The sequence below is a fragment of the Lissotriton helveticus genome, chromosome 9 (assembly GCF_964261635.1).
Source record: "Lissotriton helveticus chromosome 9, aLisHel1.1, whole genome shotgun sequence".
NCBI classification, from domain to species: Eukaryota; Metazoa; Chordata; class Amphibia; order Caudata; family Salamandridae; genus Lissotriton; species Lissotriton helveticus.
Window position 1 is genome coordinate 1,215,376,105 of NC_136070.1, and position 18,485 is coordinate 1,215,394,589.

The following is an 18,485-nucleotide window of genomic DNA, read 5'->3' on the forward strand; positions in this document are numbered from 1 at the left end:
ATATCAATAACCCCTTACACCTTGTTACCTTTGACCATGCTTTTTAATACAGTATCGCTTTCTCTGAGTATTTTAAATCCCCCTCCCTGGTTTTTACTATTCACAAAATGTATTCTAGCGATCACTATCCCATCTCTTTTGAGATGGTGACTGAAACTGATGTGCAATCCGCACTTATTAGGTCAGATTCACTCATTTACGATAAGAATGAAGGGCTCCTCAGGAAGTGGTCCACTATTAATCCTGATCGGGTTCTACATCCTATTATAACAACAAACTTGACTGATGCTCTAGATTGCCTGGAAGATACTATAAACCCATCAGTTATGGTAACATCTTTCATGGCAATAATTCAGACTGTAAATGCCACTTTAACTATGAATTTTAAGCCTAGTACACGGAATACCAAAAGATGGTTTAATGCCGATTGCACTCGCTGCCATAACAAATTAATTAAGACTTTGAAGAAAAAAAACCAAAATCCAATAGAGGTAAAACAGTTACGCATTGACTATAAGCAGTCCTTACAGAAACCCAAGCAAGAAATTAGGCAGGAAGCTTGGGGACAACTACCCATAGCCTTTCAGACCAAAGACTCTAAAGTCTTTTGGCAAACTGTTAACCAAGATTATTTCAATGCGAACAACGGGGGCAAAATTGATGCGGCAATTATGCCAGAGACTTTGGTCGAGCATTTCTCGAATTTATACAAAACGACTAGTGATCCTGTTTTTAGCATTAATTTTATTTTTGGGGCTTTAAGTATGGCACCTCCGACACTTGACGAGGTAGAAAGGGCCTTAAATCAGACAGTGAGGAACAAGGCCTCTGGCCCGGATGGCATACCCGCAGATTTGTTCCTGGCCAATACATCCTCTGGCTTCCACTATTAACAAATATTTTAGGTTGTTATGCAGCTCAAGCACCCCTTGACTCCTGGAGAACTGTGACAATAGTCCCCATCTTTAAAAAGGGTAATAGGGCTGACCCAAAATGCTACCGGCCAATATCTTTGATTGACTGCACCTGTAAGATCATGGGCAGAGTAATCCTAGAAAGATAGATTGGAGGCCTGGGTAACAGAGAATGGTAAGCTCTCTGATATTCAATATGGATTTAGGAGAGGCCTTGGGACGATCGAACAGTGCCTTAATCTGCACCTGGTCATAGGCAACTATATCTTAGCTAAGCCGGGTTCCCTTTACTTAGGGTTCATGGACCTGACATCTGCCTTTGACAGGGTGCAGAGAGGAATGCTCTGGGAGAAGATGTTGGAGATGGGCATAGAACCACCAATTGTGCATTTTATAGCTGCTATGCATTGGGAGTTCGCTGGGAGGGTCCGATATGGATTAGGCGGGCTCCAATTAAAATGAGTTGTAGAGTCTGCCAGGGCTGTGTGCTTGCCCATTTTTGTTTTGTTTGTACATAAATGATCTGGAAACCTCTATTATAAATGGGCACGTGGGCGCACCCCAGATAGGCCGTAGGTTAATATCAGCTTTATTATATGCGGATGACTGTATTTTAATGTCTCGAACTGGGGTGGGGCTGCAACGGCTTTTAATTGGTTTTAACAATTTTATGGGTGACCTTGGCCTCATGACTAATGTTGCAAAATCTCAGAATATGGTGCTGGGTAAACATCCAACCATTGCAAAGACATTTTTTATAGGCAAGTGAGAAATTGATTTAGGTGCCCACTTAGGAGTCATCTTTGACTCAAAAGCACATGGCGGCAGTCAATGGAGACAAGGATTAGGGGTTTTAATCAAAACCTGGAAGCTATTTTTAGATTCAGTATAAAGTTAGGCTCACACCCTGTAAATGGAATAATAGAGATCTATAAAGCTTTCACATGCGCTGCCGCTTTATTTGGCGCAGGAGTTTGTGGCCCCTGCAATACTTTAGGTGTTCAGCGAGCGGAAAACTCATTTTTGAAATGTCTACTGACCCTTCCACGGAGCACCCCTGCCACCATGTGCCATAGCGAACTCTGTGTGATCCCTCTATCCTTCCGAACGCAACTAGCACCTCTCTTACTGTGGCACAATATCTGGGCAAAAGAAGAAACAGTCCCGAATCATGCCATTCGTGTAGATTGCTTAAAACTAGAGTGGGCAAGCAAAATCCCTTGGCTCTCCTATGTCAAAGCCCAACTGAGGAACCTGGGTTTGTCAGATTGTTTCGACAACCCAGCAAATACTGCTAAAATTCCAAAGGCCAAGTTAAAGAAAGCATACATGGCGTATCTGTACTTGGAAAGAGATATGCAGGAGATGGGTAAAAGAAGGGTTCTTGACCACTCACTTTGGGTTTGCTCAATGGGGACCGAGTCCTACCTTTCTCTTTACTTTAGTCATGTCAAATTATATTACCTTATAAGGTTTAGGTTTGGAAGCTCACATCTGTTGGTTTCATATCCACGAAACGCTTACACAGATGCTGGGCTGGATGTCTGCCCATGTGATTCAAAATCGAAGCAGAGCACTTTGCACTTTATGTTCTTTTGCAATTTTTATATTACTACAAGGTGCACTTTTTTAATACCACTTTTAAAACATTTGAAAATAAGAAGGTGTCAGGCAGCTTTGCACTATCCTCAGCTTTTAAAAGATGAATTTATCTGTCTGATGGTTTATAGATATATCTCCTCTTCAGTCCGACTTAGAAATATTGTTGGGAAATGACCTTGTATTGCACTTTATCCTTGCAATATATATATATATATATATATATATATATATATATATACACACTGTTCTCTTAAAAATGTTGCCATATGGCACTAGGAATGTAGATTATTTTCTGTCTCAGTATAATTATTGTTGTGTCTAGGGCGGTGATATGAATTGTCTCTTTTTTTCTTTTCAAGAAATATTGTTTATACTGTCTATTTTTCTAAATTAGAAATCTTTGTTTTTATAATGTATTCTTTTATGGCTTGGAATAAAGATTTCCGAAAGAAAGAAAAATAACATATTGGACTTACTAATTGGATTCTTTCTCCGCACCACTTCTTTTTTGTTTTAAGAAAACTAGGAGTGGTGTTTAAAGACTGATTAGTTCCCCCACGTACATAACACTTCATTTTCAGATACGCTGATGTGAGTTTGTCTCATGTTATACCGTGTTGGGGGTCACAATTTGTCACACACATTGATGTATGTTTGAGCATTTTAATTGTTCATAACTTCCAATCCTTTTATGTTTGGGGTCACAATGTACATATAATCATCATAACATATTGATGTACCCTTGAGACCTTCAATTGTTTAAGTTGTGTAGAACGTTTAGTTCATTTTGTGATTAACATATAAACTAGATGTAGGATATGTACCAATCAATTGATGTTTCAAAGAAGATAACATGTTTTGTGAAGAAAGTAAAAGACTATCCTATTAAAAAAGCTTTGGTTATGCTCAATCAGTAGATTGAAATGTACTGTATATGTTGAAATCATTTAATACATACAGCAGGAAGGCAGTAGTTTTTATATTCATAGTTCTGTGGCCTAACCTTTCCTCGCACTACCTAAAGGCCCAAACCCGTTTTTTGTCTAACTTTCTAAAAGAGGCATTTTCAGAATTATCTTAAGATTTGACTTTGCCACTCAAGAGGACTATAAATGACAACTCAATGAGTGAAAGAAGTACTTATTTATTTGCGCTCCTATTCTGAAGTTATCACTTATAAAGTGTTATAAGGTAACCCACTGTTTTGTCTACGGGAGATGTAGCCTTGTTACAGTGAGAAACGACTTTAGGAACATTAAAACTGAAGTGCACATGTCCTTCTTTTGAAATACCATGTACCGTGGCCTATGAGAATTTACAGCCTACCTTAGGGGAGACTTAGAAGTAAGCCCGGGCGGAGACCTACGCTCCGCTCGCGGAGTGTGTGGAGATTTGCCTCCTTCGCGTTCCGCGGAGAAGACAAATCTCCGCACACTCCGGAACGGCGGAGTTGGCTAGCCCCCGCCTCCACCTCCCCTATATATTAACAAGTATTCTAAATTACTTAAAGTAAATTAAATTAAATTAAACCCACTTACCTGAACTGCGGCGTCCCCGGGCTGCCCTCCTTCTCTTCCTCGCGGTCTGGATATTCCTTGAGGAAACTGAGCATGCGCCTTTCTCGCAAGGATTATCCAGATGGTGAGGAAGAGGATGAGGGCAGCCCGGGGTCGCCGCAGTTCAGTTAAGTGGTTTTAATTTCCTTTAAGTAATTTAGAATACTTGTTAATATAGGGGGGGTGGAGGCGGGTGGCATAGCGGAGCTGAGCGGAGTTCCACGGAGTGTGTTTGCAACTCTGTGGACATCCGCATAGCCTTGCTACGCCCACTACGCCCAGGGTTACGTATAAGTAAGGTTTAGGCCTAGTAGAAAGTTTATTTTGCCTGGTCCTAACAGCACTTTAAAACTGCACAGACAGGCTGCAAAAGCAGGCATGGAGACCTGTTTACACGTCTACTTTACTGGGTGGCACAATGAGTGCAGCAGCCCACTAGTAGTATTTAATTTACAGGCCCTGGGTACATGTAGTACCATATACTAGGAGCTTATAAGTAAATTAAAAGACTAATCGGGAGCATACCAATTTACCATGTTTGGAAGGGAGAGCACCAGCACCTTACCACTGATTAGCAGGAGTAAAATGCGCAGCCAACAAAAACATGTTTAGCAAAGGTAGGCAAAAGATCTGGGGTGATCATGCAGAAAGGGCCAAGTCCAACAAGCTTTTAGCCAAGCTGCATGAATATCAAAGCGTGGGCTAATCCTTCAGTGTAGAGAGCCAAGAGTAGCCGTTCTAGATTACCTATTGAGCTACTGCAATCATACGGTTTTGTGGCTACATCCATAATCTGCATTTCAGTCAAATAACTCACAAAGGATATGAAGCCAGAAAATAGAATACCAGGAAAATATCTGTCCATTTTATCCTGCTTCAGCAGTCAGTCCTATCCTTCTGCAAAAAGAATCTGCCAGATGTCTGTTTATCCACCAGATTATTTTATATGCAGGATTTATTCGGACTTCTCATCGGCCCCAAAACCCACGATCGTCCAGAATCTACTGCTAGTAATATGCTTGCCACGGTTATTTTAGCTGACCTGCCACCAACTTACTACTTTGGAATGACATTAATACGAATAGTGGTGAAAGAATGAGAATACCTGCCAGAGTCAGTATTTTTCTTATTTGAATTATACTTAAAATATTAAATACAAGTTCGTAAGGTGATAACAATTCAGTAGTATTGTGTAGGAGTGGGCGGAATTTGTGAAATTCACTTTTGCAAATTATTGTGAAAATGTCAAAAATCTCAGCAAACATGCAGAAATATTGCGAAGACGCGGCCGTTTTTTTCCCCGCCTGTTCGCGATATTTACTGCGTGATCGCGTTGAAAGATGTCTCGCCAACTTGCCCATGCGGTTGCCATCTTGTTTTCACTTGTCCCGCCCACTCGCGATGCTTATTTCCTGTTCGGGGTCTCTAATGACGTGTTCGGGATCGCAAACTCACGCGGGAAAGCGTGACCGGCTACCAACAATCCAACGTAGGAAAACTCATTGGCGAACGCAGGGACGCTAGCGCTCGTGAGAACGCATTTTTAAACCGCGAGCAAGAAAAAACTTTCGTTTCGCAGCAGATTGCGAACGGTTTGACATTTTCGCGCTCTCCGCGGAACGCGAAAATGTCAAATTATCGCAATTTCCGTGAGCGGAACGAAATTTACCGCCCAGTCCTAGTATTGTGTAACTACTCCTGCTCTAAACCAATCAAAGCTGGGGTTCCAATGATAAACATGAATAAAGGCCATGGGCACAAATTCCTGCTCTAGTACCCGCATTGTGTGCTTACAAGATCTCAACATATCCAAAAATGGCTTTTATTTTCTCTTAACAAGCTAGCAACTCTCCATACAACACTAGCCAGCCCACGCTTTGGACAGCCTACAGCGTTTTTTTCTAAATTGTAATTTGACCATCAATTGGTTTAGCAACATGCCAAAAATGCTGTAGTCCTTTGACATCAGCGTGGTACTTAACTCGATTTCATGCAGTGATTGGTTTTCACCTCAAAAACTCACAATTTCCTCTTTTATCACTGTGCTTTTTTCCTTCAGGGTACAAAGGATCTTGCTTTGAGGCCATTCCTGGCCAAGTATTACCGGATGAGCCCAAATACTGCAAAGCATTGGACAATGCAGCAAAGACTAATCACAGTCCAGAGGAGAACGCCCCTGGTATCGCCATCTCCCCAGACTCTACAGAACCAGGTATATCTTCGGTTTGGTATTAAAGCCTAGGCTGTTGGACAACCCACCCGAATCTGTCACGTAGCAGGTTATGCCTCTGAAATCACTGGCTTTGTGATGACTGTTTTGACTAACTCTTCACAACGCTTATTACTAACACAAAAAACACACGGAAGGGGAATTTATAGAGACGGCGGTTTAAGACTTTTGTAACAAGCCTTGCCTCCCTTGTGTTTCTGAGTGCGAAATACATTCAGAGAGTTTCACAAATCTGATATGTTTGCCCATGCTAAAGAGGATTATGTAGAAATGTAAAAAAATCTATAAACATATAAAAAAAAGAAAAACAAGGTATTGTGGTTAAAAAAGGGCCCTAGCACCATCTTAAAAACATCTAACTTTTGTGCTAAAATAGATTTTGGTGAGAGTGGCTCTCCTACACCAAGCGTGAGACCCCCCTACTGCCTTTCCTTGGTTTCACCAAAGTGGAACATACAACAGATTTCGTGATGTGTTTGTGGCTGTAGCTCTTTTTAAGTTATTAGTTTCCTGTTTGATAAATGACGTGATTGTATGTGTTAGCAGTAACACTTTTTAAGTTATTACATTTCTAGTTGGTTATGGTGGGAATGGATGTGTGTGTTAGCAGCTCTTCTTAGTCTATTAGTTTCCTGTATGATAAATAACTTGTGTGTGATCTCTCACAGTTGGCCAAGAGGGTCCATGCATCTGTTACTGTCAGGTTGTGCACTTGTTGTCGATTAACTTTCACATGATCAGTAGAACACCACCCTGAAGTTAGTAGATGCCTCTGACATTGTGAAGACTCCCCATGACCATAATCTGATCCTAGTCACAAACCACCATAAGCTGCCCCTTGAGGCCCTTTGCACTATGTGAAAGTAGTAATTGTAGTACCTTTTAATATTTTGGTTATGACTACTATGGATAAAATAGATCCTTTGAAATAGAAAGCTTTGCTAGTTCACACCAGTTTTTCTGTACTCCCATTCTCAGCCAAGCAGATATACCATACTCCCGTTATGGCTCATGCCCTCTCCAGTTGAATATTCAAGGTTGCATAACCATTCACAGCAGCTGTCCGATTCCCAAGTAGCCTGATCTGTAGAAAGACCTTGTATGAGAGGGAACAGTTCTATTTGGCCCCTTCATACAAAGTGAACTGTGCATTTTTCATCACAGCTTTCTTGAGTTGGAATAACGAAGACCAATGTAACGGGTGCTACATAATCGTGGAAGAGGCCAGTCGAACAGGATGTAGGTTAGATTGCCACCGCTTAGCAGCAGGATGGAGGTTAGATGGCCACCGCTTAGCAGCAAGATGTAGGTTAGATGGCCACCGCTTAGCAGCAGTGCCTCAGTTTTTGTTGGATAGAGGTAAAGCGGGATGCTGATCTTCTATTAAAAAAGAAATGAGAATTTGAAAGGTAACCTAAAAGATTTTAGTTTTGTCCATTTTAAATATATCTCTAAAGCACTTTGAATTTAGAAGTGAATATGTAAAATAGTATTTCTTATACTGCACTATGACAGAAGGGGGAAAAGGCGCTTCTTTAATTAAAAATGCAAAAAAGTGGGACATCCGGATGCCTACATGGAATTACATTTCAACAAAAAGAGGTAGAATGGGACCATTCCCCAACTCTCTACTGCTCTAAAAAATGAGTAGTAAGACATTAGTCTCACTAAATAACTAAAAAGCGTTTCCTTGTTATGCCCGTGTAGTTCCATCCAGAGCTGGACTTGGGTGAGGAAGTACAAGACAAGAGGGGCCACTGGCTTACCCTACAGAAACCGTTTGCGACCGGAAATTTCCCAATTTTACCCGGTGACTGTTTTGCACCTTAGAAATATGGAATAACTCAGTAATAATACATTTGCAATGTTTTCCTACACAAATGGCATGAGATTTTGTAGGCAATCATCGACAGTATGCACTATTACTGCACCAGTTATAACTCCGATTTGGGTCAAATAGGAGTTTGCGCACAAATAAGTTTGTAGAGGTCGTTGCGACAAGGGCCTAAGATTTTGTGCAAAGCCAAAGTAAAGACAAATACATGGTAGGATGTGTTAAAATAGGTATGGCAATGGGCAGGCTGCTTGGATCAGATTGTGTTTTATTTTGCTGCATTTTTTAAAATATCTGCTTACACCAAGAGGGGTAACAGGAGAAACCCGTGAGCCCCTCTTAGAAATACGCCTGGTGAAATGAAGGTTCTACTGATGCCGGCTTTTAAGAGATCATTCTTCAGAATTTTCTTCTCCTTCCTTTGTGTGTTTCTATATATTTAAACAATGCCATTTGTGTTTCAGAAAGAATGCTAGCATTGTGCCTTCCTAACCCTCCCTCACCACCCGAGTCTCTAATGCGATCCCTGCGGTCAAGCTGTGATGCAGACCTTGTGTCTCCTGGGTTAGCGGTAAGTTGGCATTTCCTGAATGCAGAACTGACCGTAAAATAGAGGAATTGTTAATGTGTGTGCTGTCTTCAAAGCAAGGTCTAGAGTATATATAGTGGGCATTTGCAAATATTATCACATGCCAATTTATTTGTTAAGCAGTTTTGTAAAGCACTAGTGTACACATTTTGGGTTCTTCAGAGACCTGATGGAAAGAAAAAGTCCAACTGAGTGGTTGGATAGGATCTTTGGAGTCCAATCATTTTGGATCTGAAACACATTGAAATATCCTTGAGTGATGAGCCCTGTGCTGAAGGCAAGTTAAAAAAGTTCAGTTTTCAGGCGTTTCCCAAATTTCATAAAGTTGAGTTCAGATTCCAGATCATGGGCTGGGGATAATGACATTCCATAGTCTTGAGCCCTTGAACCCCAAAGTTTCAGTCTACTGAAGAATCATTGATCAAGTGGGAGGACAAGGGGTGAAGATTACTGGTTGGGACTGCATTTTCTGCAGGTACTCAGGACCTTTGACATGTTGTGCCTTGTAGTTCTTGCATAGAGCCTTCAGTGTAAATCCAGCATTCTCTAGGAGCCAGCTGAGGGTTTTATGAGTGTGTTTGAAGTGGTCCTGCATGTGGAGGGGAAGATGCATTCTGGGTTCATGCAGAGGATAGAGTAGGTGGTGATGAAGTTTTGGAGGCAAGACAGAAATTGGGCTCTAGCCTGATCGACTAGGTTTCCAGTATGAAGAACATAAAGCTGTTATTAGTTCAGGTGCAGAGCATAGCGGAGGACTGTGAAAACCTGCGGCACATGAGTGCTAATTTGTGCTTGTGGTTACAGGTGGTGGACCGGGCCCTCATTTTTGGGATCAGGATTGTTTTTCATTATCTGAGTCCGACCCAGAGGAAGAGAAAGAAAGACATGAAAGGGAGAAAGGAAGAAGAGAAAGATAGGAAGATTGTAATTTGGGATGAAAAAGAACTCGGAAGAGTTAGAGACATGAAGTGTAGGGTGGTTGAAGAAAGAGGCACGTTAAAAACTAGCAGCCATGGTACTTGGCAACCCTGGCATTGGTCTTTGTACTTTTTATTACTATTTATTTATGTATTTATTTTCTAAAAAATCAGCCCTGAGCAAGTGAGAATAAACTGATCATTTCCAGCCACTGCTGCACTGGAAGAAACTAAAACAATAATTTGCATGCCACTAGGTCTCGCCTTTTAGGACGTTGTAACTGTTTAGCCATGCAGCACATTATCCCAGGTGCTGTGCCGCCAAGGATCCTCTCACCTGTGCCACTCTGGGACAGTGGGGGGGATCAAAAGAGGAAAGTTAACGGCAACAACAAAAGCAAGTAATAGTGGCTTGTAAACATTCAACGCCACCACACCCAACCTGGGTAAAACAGGTTTCACGTGCAAAATGTGGTGTATGTGGTTTTCTTTCTGTTTAAACGGCAGTGTTTATGGAAGGTTTGTGGTAACCATGGAAACACCAGGCAGCCCAACTTGCGTGACACAATGGGGTCAAACCTGTAGTGAGAACTTTCTAGTCTCTTTCATGCGCTCGAATGTTAAACATTAATACATTAAAAATAAGCAAAGAGATAAAAGGACAAATTCCCACCCTAACTCTTCCTCCCCCCATGCGCCTTAAATGTGAAACAAGCTCTACCAGGTTTGGGTGCAAACAGGGCTTGTTTCTGTGAGTAAATGTTTACTCCTGCTCACTGTTATCTAGAACCCTTCCCTGCTGACTCTCTGCCACCCCCCCGTGTGCCTTAAATGTGAAACAAGCTCTATCAGGTTTGGGTTTGGGTGCAAACAGGGTTAGCTTCTCTCAGTAAATGTCTACTCCTGCTCACTGTTATCTAGAACCCTTCCCTGCTACTGTGACACAAGATCCTCAAGAAGGGGTAGCCTGATGGCCATGCTGAACACCTCGGGGTACGAGACTCTCCATGTCCAATCTGGAACCACAAGCATGACTTGGGCCCGGTCATTCCTCATTTTCTTGAGACCCCTCGGCAGGAGTGGGATGGGCAGAATGGCATACAGGAGGCCTGAGCTCCACTTGAGACGAAAAGCATCTTGGAGCGAGAGTCGCCATGGAAACTCCAGTGTGCAGAACTGCTGACAATGTGCATTCTTGGGGGTGGCGAACAGATCTAACCAAGGCTCTCCCCACAGTGAAAGAAACCTTCCACCACCTCCGGATGAAGTTGCCAATTGTGATTGGCTAGGCATCTTCGGTTGAGTTTGCCCCTCTGGCGTTCAGAGAGCCCACCAGATGTTGAACCACCAGGGAAATGCACTGACATTCCAGCCATGTGCAGAGACTCAGGTCCTCTCACCAGAGGGTTTCACGTCCGCACCCCGCCCATGCTTGTTGCAGTACCATATGGTGGTGGTGGTGTCCGAGAACACCTGAACTAGTTTTCCCTTGATGGAGGGCAGAAAGGCTTTCAGTGTCAGCCAGATAGCCCAGAGCTCCAATAGGGTGACGTGGCATGCGGATTCTGTTAGTGACCAGAGGCCTCTGATCTCCAACTTTCCGAGATGGCTCCCCATCCCAGGAGTGACTCATCTGTCACTATTATCAGATCTGGTTGGGGAAGGCAGAGGTGTCTGCCCCTGACCCAATCATTGTTCGTTAACCATCACTGCAGATATTGTGCAGTTCCCTCTGAGAACTGGACCATGATGCTGCGCCCACTGGAACTTCAGGCCCCACTGCATATGCTAGCAGGCATGTGTCACAAGCAGGACGCAGGACACCATGAAGCCCAGCAGCCTAAGAGTCAGTCTCACCGAAATCCAGGCTGGAGGCAGAAACATTGGTATCACAGCCTGAATGTCACAGACTCGCTCTTCGTGAGGATGGGTTCGAAACTGCATTGTGTCCAGAAGCCTCCAATGAAAGGGAGCATCTGAGAGGGGGTCAGATGTGACTTTGACTTGTTGATAGTGAACCCGGCAAGTGCAGGAGTAGCCGTAGTCTGGAGGCGGGAAATGACAGCCTGGGGCTAGCCCACCTTTAACAGCCAGTCTAAGAGATGGGGGAAGACGGTCACAGCAAACTGAAAATACTCCTGGCCCATTATGAAACAAAGGTAGTGCCTGTAGGCAGGTAGGACGGGGATATGAAAGTATGCGTCCTGCAAGTCCATCCAGTCTCCCAGGTCGAGGGCAGACAGAACCTTAGCTACTGTGAACATTTTGAACTTCTCCTTCTTGAAGATAAAATTGAGAGGGCGCAGGTCTAGGATAGAATGAAGGCCTCCATCCTTTTTGGGCACCAGAATGTAGCGGGAAAAACCACCATGACTAACTTCTGACATTGGCACCCTCTCCATGGCTCCCTTGGCCAAGAGAGACATCCCTTCCTGGCGGAGAAGAGATAGGTGATCCTCTGTCAGCCTGTCGCAAATTGGTGGGAGGGAGGTGTATTCATGAAGGGGAGCAAGTAGATCCTTAAAATGGTTTGCAAAACTCACCTGTCCGTTGTTATGGACCGCCAGTTGGGCAGGTGATGGCGAATCCTGCCGCCACTGGGAGCCCATGATGATAAGAGGGCAGATTAGGAAGGTTTGCAAGCTGCAGCTGCCTGGGTGGTGGCTGACCCAACCACTGGCTGCCCAACCCACAGGCCAGTAGGTACTACATCCTCAGCCATGCAGAGGCTGTGAAGCTTGCACACCGTGGTGGCTGGGCGTGGAAAGATGCAGCTGAAAACACCTTATGAGGCCACGAAAAGGGGCTTGGTGGTAGTGAGCTGCCACTGAAAGGCCCAAGGCCCTGGCCATAGACCCGCTGTCCTTAAAAGTGCTCCACTGCTGAATCCGCCTAGTCTCCGAAGAGACGGGAGCCATCAAAGGACAAGTCGATAAGTGATGGATGGATATCCCCAGAAAAATCAGTTGTTCTCAACCAGGTGTGGTGTTGTAGGACCACCGTGGACAAAACTGCTCTGTTTTGTGAGTCAGTGGTGTCCAGTCTAATCTAAAATTGATTTTAGCTGCATTCTTCCCGTCAGCAACAGCCAGGGAGAGCACAGCTCGGGCCTCATCCCGAACCGTTGGCAGCACCTGCGCAACTGTATCCCACAGAGCGTGGGAATAGTGGCCCAAAAGGCATGCAGTGTTCACGGACCTCAATGCCAGGCTGGTGGAAGAAAATGTTTTCTTGCCTAAGATGTCCAGCCTCTTGTGTTCCCGATCCGGTGGGGCATGCACCAGGATTTATGTGGGAAGTAGAGGCTTGGACCGTCAATCTCTCCAGGGAAGTGTGTTCTGTGAGGAATGTGTGCTCCCCTGAAGCAGGGGGGTGGTGGCGGGCTACTGTCCTTTTCACAGGAGCCCTTGTGTTGGGCTCGGACCAAGCCCCAAGCAGGACATCAGTAAGTGCTTCATTAAATGGGAGAAGCGGTTCTGGGGAGACACTCCCGGGCTGAAGCACTTCCGTCAAGATGTTAGTCTTGACTGCCACTGAGGGCAAGCTATGGTCCAAGACCTCAGCCACCATTGTAACTGAAGCTTCTTCCGCTGTAGCCACAGTAGGGGAAGAAATCATGCCAGTATCTGGAGAAGTATACAGTATGCTGGCATCCGCCAAATCCTCACACCAGTCCATATTGGTATAATATGGCAGGTATTCTTCAGGGCGTCCCCTCCCATTCCTCCTGGAGTCCTAACTCTTAAGAATAGGGCTCAAGCTCCGGCCTGGAAGGCATGACAAGTCGACGCTGGTTTGGCATTGGGCAACACCCCTCTAACTGGGTGTCGGAGTCAGGGATATAAATGGGGATGGCGCCAGGCTCAGGACTGGCACCAGGGATGGTCGAGATGGCAAGACTGATGCTGATCCAGATCCATCTGTGGATCTCTTGGGCCTGACTTTCGCCGGAGCCGCCGGCATGGATCCATTAGGGGCCCCTCTCCAAAGGCGGGGACCAAATTAGAGGTGCATAACCTCATAACATTCTTTTAATTGGGCAAGTGTTTCTCTGGCTTCCGGACACTCAGTGAGGTGCGTAGATGGCCCAGGCTCAACCACTGAGCCAAGCCTCGAGTGACAACTCTCCCCTGTCTCGTCGGCCGAAAGAAGAAGTTAAGTCAAAGCTCCCTTCTACTTCTTCTTGTGGGAGTAGGACTAACCCCAATGGCCCGACGACTTTGAGTGCAAGAAGGATCTCTGATTCTGTGGCTGCTCATGGGACATTTGTTTCGACTGGGCTCGTGATCGTCATAGCAGCGCACGTCAAGCCGCCAGGAGCTTGAGGGATTGCTCCCTCAAGTCCTTCTGGTGCATGGCAATCCGAGCAGGCTTGCGGGTTGTGGTGGCGCTCAGGGCACCAAAGGCCATCACGTTGCAGGTACGTCACCAACATAGAACGGCGACGGGCACCGCAGGGCTTGAAGCTGGCCTTCTTCGATGACCATCCCCACACTACGAGGAAAAGACCTCAATAAAACATTGAAAAAAGTTAGTCAAAAACAGACTAAGGGGTAGCTCTTCCGGATCTGCAGTGACTGGTTCGGAAAGAAAAGAACTGACGTCAGCGCATTGAGGTGGTGCCTACATAGGCACCGCGCTTGTCACTTCCGGCATGGACGACGCCACATGGACTCAAACATCACCACCTACTGGCATGCAGGGGTTATGCTCATGAAAATGTTTCCAAATCTTATCTGACACCTGGGGATAATTCTAAAGTTGGGAATCTGAGGCTAGCAGTCTCTATCAGATAGACTTTTTCTTATTATTTTACCTTTTTCAACAAACCATAATAGGTTGCAGTTCAACTACAAGGTATAGCTATTGAATAACACAGTAGCATTGAAGCAAGTATATACAGTAAAATGAAGATGCTCTATACAGATAATCCACTCCAAGATTGAAACCTGATCCATATCAGGATTCTTGTCTGGTTTCAGTGTGCACTGGCTCAGTCGCCTGAAATTACTGACTAGTACAACCAACTACACTCAAAAATCAGACCACGTTCACAGTGCAGTAAGCAGTTGTATCCAAGCAGTCAGGCAGTGTACAGATATTAAGAGAGAATGTTTAGGAAAGGGGACCTCAATCTGGAAAACCACCTACCTGAGGCCTCGACTTCCTCAGCCACATGACTCTGCAAAGACCTTATCCAGTATTGGGGCCTCTGAGTCAAGTACCATACAAAGTTCGGTCAAGATGAGGGGCGTCGCGGCGCGAAATAAAAGCAGAGTAAGTGTATCATTCAGATCATAGGTTACCAAGCATCTCAAGACAAAAAGGCCCCCACACCTCTTTGAACACATTCATCCGATTGGTCCATTTGTAAATCACCTTCTTGTGGGAAACCATGTCAACTATGGCTAATGTTCATTTTTCTGCTGTCGATGGAGTGACGGATTTCCAATGTCTCAGGATACAGATTGTGGTCACTGTCAGAGAAGAATCAAGCCTGCGTTTTGGTGACAGAAGATTCCATCCACGCTTTCTGTCACATGCAGGAGTGCCAGATCTAGGCAAGTCGGTAGCATTTTGAAGAATATTCCAAATTGCCTCCCGGTATGGCTGGATTTGGTGGCATCCCCACAGTAATTGTATCATATCTCCTCTGACATGACTGCATCTCCAGGAGCAGGGAGGAGTGGCTAGCTTCGCTCTAGGAATTTAAGGGGTTGACCAATGCCAGTTTGTATTGGTATTGTGCTAAAAAATACATTATAACACCTGTATAAAGGATTTATTTTGCTTGGCACACCACGAAAGTAATAATATTTTTCTGGAATTTGCTTTTTAGAGCCTATGTCCTTCTGGCAAAATTATGTGTACGTTGTGCTGTAAAATACAGTTTTACCCTATTTTTTCAGTGGGGTGGGGGCGGGGAGGCTTTCCAAGATCCACTCACTCTGTTTAAGGGACAATATTAGGCCCCATCACTTTTATCACCAAGAAACCACTGAATTAAAGCTCACATCAAGACACTGCATGTATTTTGGGCAAGTCGCTTATCAAAGTAAATTATTAAATGACAAACGAGGAGCATGAATTGTGACATATTATCTATGGATCATGTGTGGTACTCTACGTAAGGGGTCCGTTTCCGCCTTCTAGAAGAATATACTCCACTGACAGAAGTAAGAGCCTCAGCTGCTTTGAATTCTCTACATTGGCTACCCATACCCAAGAAACTGCTGTTCAAGTCTCTTTCTGTATTGTACACAGAGCTATCCATCAGGTTGGACCTGTGTTTTTTACAGACCAAATTTGAACACTACCTCGCTAAGAGAACCTTGCAATTAGCCAACGCCAATCTTCTTACACTTCCGAAGTTCAAAAAGGTACGAACAGCTGGTCGTGCTTTTTTGGTTCAAGCTGCTTAACTCTGGAACTACTTTCCCCATTCGCTTCGCTCTATTAGGGAACTGGTGGCCTTGTTGAAAGTCCTAAAAAGATGGGTCTACACTCTTTAGACTTTTCTTTCCTGGGTTTGCTCTCCCTGCTCCATGTGTAATTAGTGCCAGCACAGCGCTTTAGAAGTCCAATTAATAAGTAATTACAACTTGAAAGCATCACGCAAAACCCATTCTAGACAATCGCATGCTTTGGGTACGGAAAGTGATATTTACTACAGTTATCAAAGTTAATCACGGTTAGCAAAAGACCGCAAAGGCTATACAAGAATACTTGCACCACACATATTTTGAACAGTAAATTTTCCTTGTTTGTGAGACACAAGACACTCTGTGCTGCACAAGTCTTTGGGAAGAGCCCTTCAAGTAAAGGGAATTACTTTGTGGTGTACACTAGTGTTTTGAAAGGGAGTACTTCTGGTGTAGGGAGATCTAAAGCAGTGGAGTATTATAGATCTAATCTTCACTGCATTAGAGTTGTACCCTATTTGGGGTGGGTTCTCTCTGAAGAGTTTGGTCTTCAGTGTTTTACTGATTAAATCCAGATTAGGTAGATCTTTCAGACCCGGGCAAAGACTGTCCTAGAGCTGTCTATGTGTGGTTGGTGTCACATCTGGCCTCTGTAAGCAGGCTTGTGTTACTGGACCTCCGGTTTTGTCTGGGTGTAGAGTTAGCAAATAAATTCAGAGGGCTTTTTTGGACATGTCCTGTCCGTGATTTGAAGATCTGCGTGTGGGTCTTTGAAAGCAGTGTGATATGAGCCAATTTATTTTATTTAGGATGGGGTCTCACTACTTGGTCTGCATTATCCAAAGTTTTAGGATTTATGTTTTTTTGGGGGCGCCATCATATTCGATGTTGCAGTAACAGTCTCTAAAACTCTAGTTTCTGGCCAATTCAATGCAATGTGAGAGCTTAAGCGGTGGAAGAATCTTTCCAAACAACAGAAACTAGAATTTATAATTTGTGAATAGTTAATCAAAAGAATGTTTTGCATCAAGCCATATTCTGAAGCTTTTTACTTCAAGTCTTGGGCCCTAGTAGCTCCACATTGCTCTTGCCAACAGAATGGAAGACTCTCACATAAGGCATCTTTGACTATTGTAGTCTTTGTACCATTTAGACTGAGGTAGCTCTCCTTCATCCACCTGTTTCTGATAGGTATTGATGATGTCCTAATGGTCTTTTTGGCTCCCCAGACGGATTTGGAGTTAAAAATCAACCTCGTAGACTTGGAATCGAGATACAGAGAAATGATGACAATGGGCATTTCGTAAAATGTAAATGTAAATGTACATGGATTTGTATAGCGCAAATCACCACTGGTTTCTAAGCGCTTGCTTAGGGAACCCGTCCTGGTATTCCCCTGTGAGATACCCCGGCAGGTGAAAGCCATGCATCCCGCCGCGAGGGGCCGTTGTGGAGATTAAGCAGTCTATTACCCAGAGTCGCAGAGTGTGAACCCATGAATCAATTAGGCACCGGAGCGAGAATTGTCGAGTCCACGGACATTTTAGGACTCAAGACCCCGCCGAGCCGGGAATTGAACCCTGGTCCCGGGCTGACCTCTGCTTCCAGGTCTGCCTCCTCTAACCAGTGAGCCACACTTCTCCACACAAAAAGGTGTATGTTTTCCCAGATTTCACAGTAAAAGTGACATACGATTTTCTTCCAAGCAATTTCACTCCACGTTAAAGTTTCTGAAACATGGAAACTACTGTTAAAAGTGTATATCATTTTTATGTTCCTAACTCCCCTCACAGAATAGTGTCTCCAGCCCTCAACAAGAAACCAATCCGGTGCTACCAGGCTGTAACCTGCTGTGGACCAAGGAGGATGTGAAAAGTGCAACAAACGGCTTCAGTGAAGGAAATAAAATCAGTAGTGGCAGTTTTGCAGACGTCTTCCGTGGTCAGAAAGGGCAGCAAGACTACGCCATTAAAAAATTGAATGAGGCAAGCTTTGCATTATTTTCTCTACTGTATAATTCATAAATCTTAAATAATGTCTTTAATGAATCAATGCTGGAAGTGTTTCTCACTAAAGTGACCAAAGGGTATTGAAAATGAGGACTTTCTTGTGTAATGGCATGGTTGGGCAAAAATGATATGCTTGTGATGGTATCCGAAACGAGTTATGCAATTGTTTTGGGATTTTGTTTACAGTTTACTTTTTCTGTCTGTTGGAAACTAATTCTGGACAATACCAACATTTACAGTGCACTTTGGGTCAACGCATTGCTCACCATTGGTTGGCTTTCTGGTCAATCTCATTTGGTTGGTTCTTATACAATGGTTTTCTTACCTGTTTTGGTGTTTGTCCTTGCCGTGGGGACATAGATTCTTTACATATTTTTTGTTAGCTATCCTTCCAATGATTATTTTCTAGGAA

The 18,485-nt window shown here is 44.0% G+C and overlaps 1 protein-coding gene across 2 annotated transcripts in view; it reads left to right on the forward strand.

Annotated features, from left to right (window-relative positions):
- IRAK2 (interleukin 1 receptor associated kinase 2) overlaps nucleotides 1–18,485 on the forward strand; it is a 197,144-nt gene that overhangs the window by 73,861 nt on the left and 104,798 nt on the right. For both annotated transcript variants that reach the window (XM_078661681.1, XM_078661682.1), the window contains exons 3-5: nucleotides 6,132–6,284; nucleotides 8,601–8,707; nucleotides 17,858–18,049. In XM_078661681.1, the coding sequence (XP_078517807.1) occupies nucleotides 6,132–6,284; nucleotides 8,601–8,707; nucleotides 17,858–18,049 (452 nt within the window). The remainder of the gene's footprint in view (nucleotides 1–6,131; nucleotides 6,285–8,600; nucleotides 8,708–17,857; nucleotides 18,050–18,485) is intronic.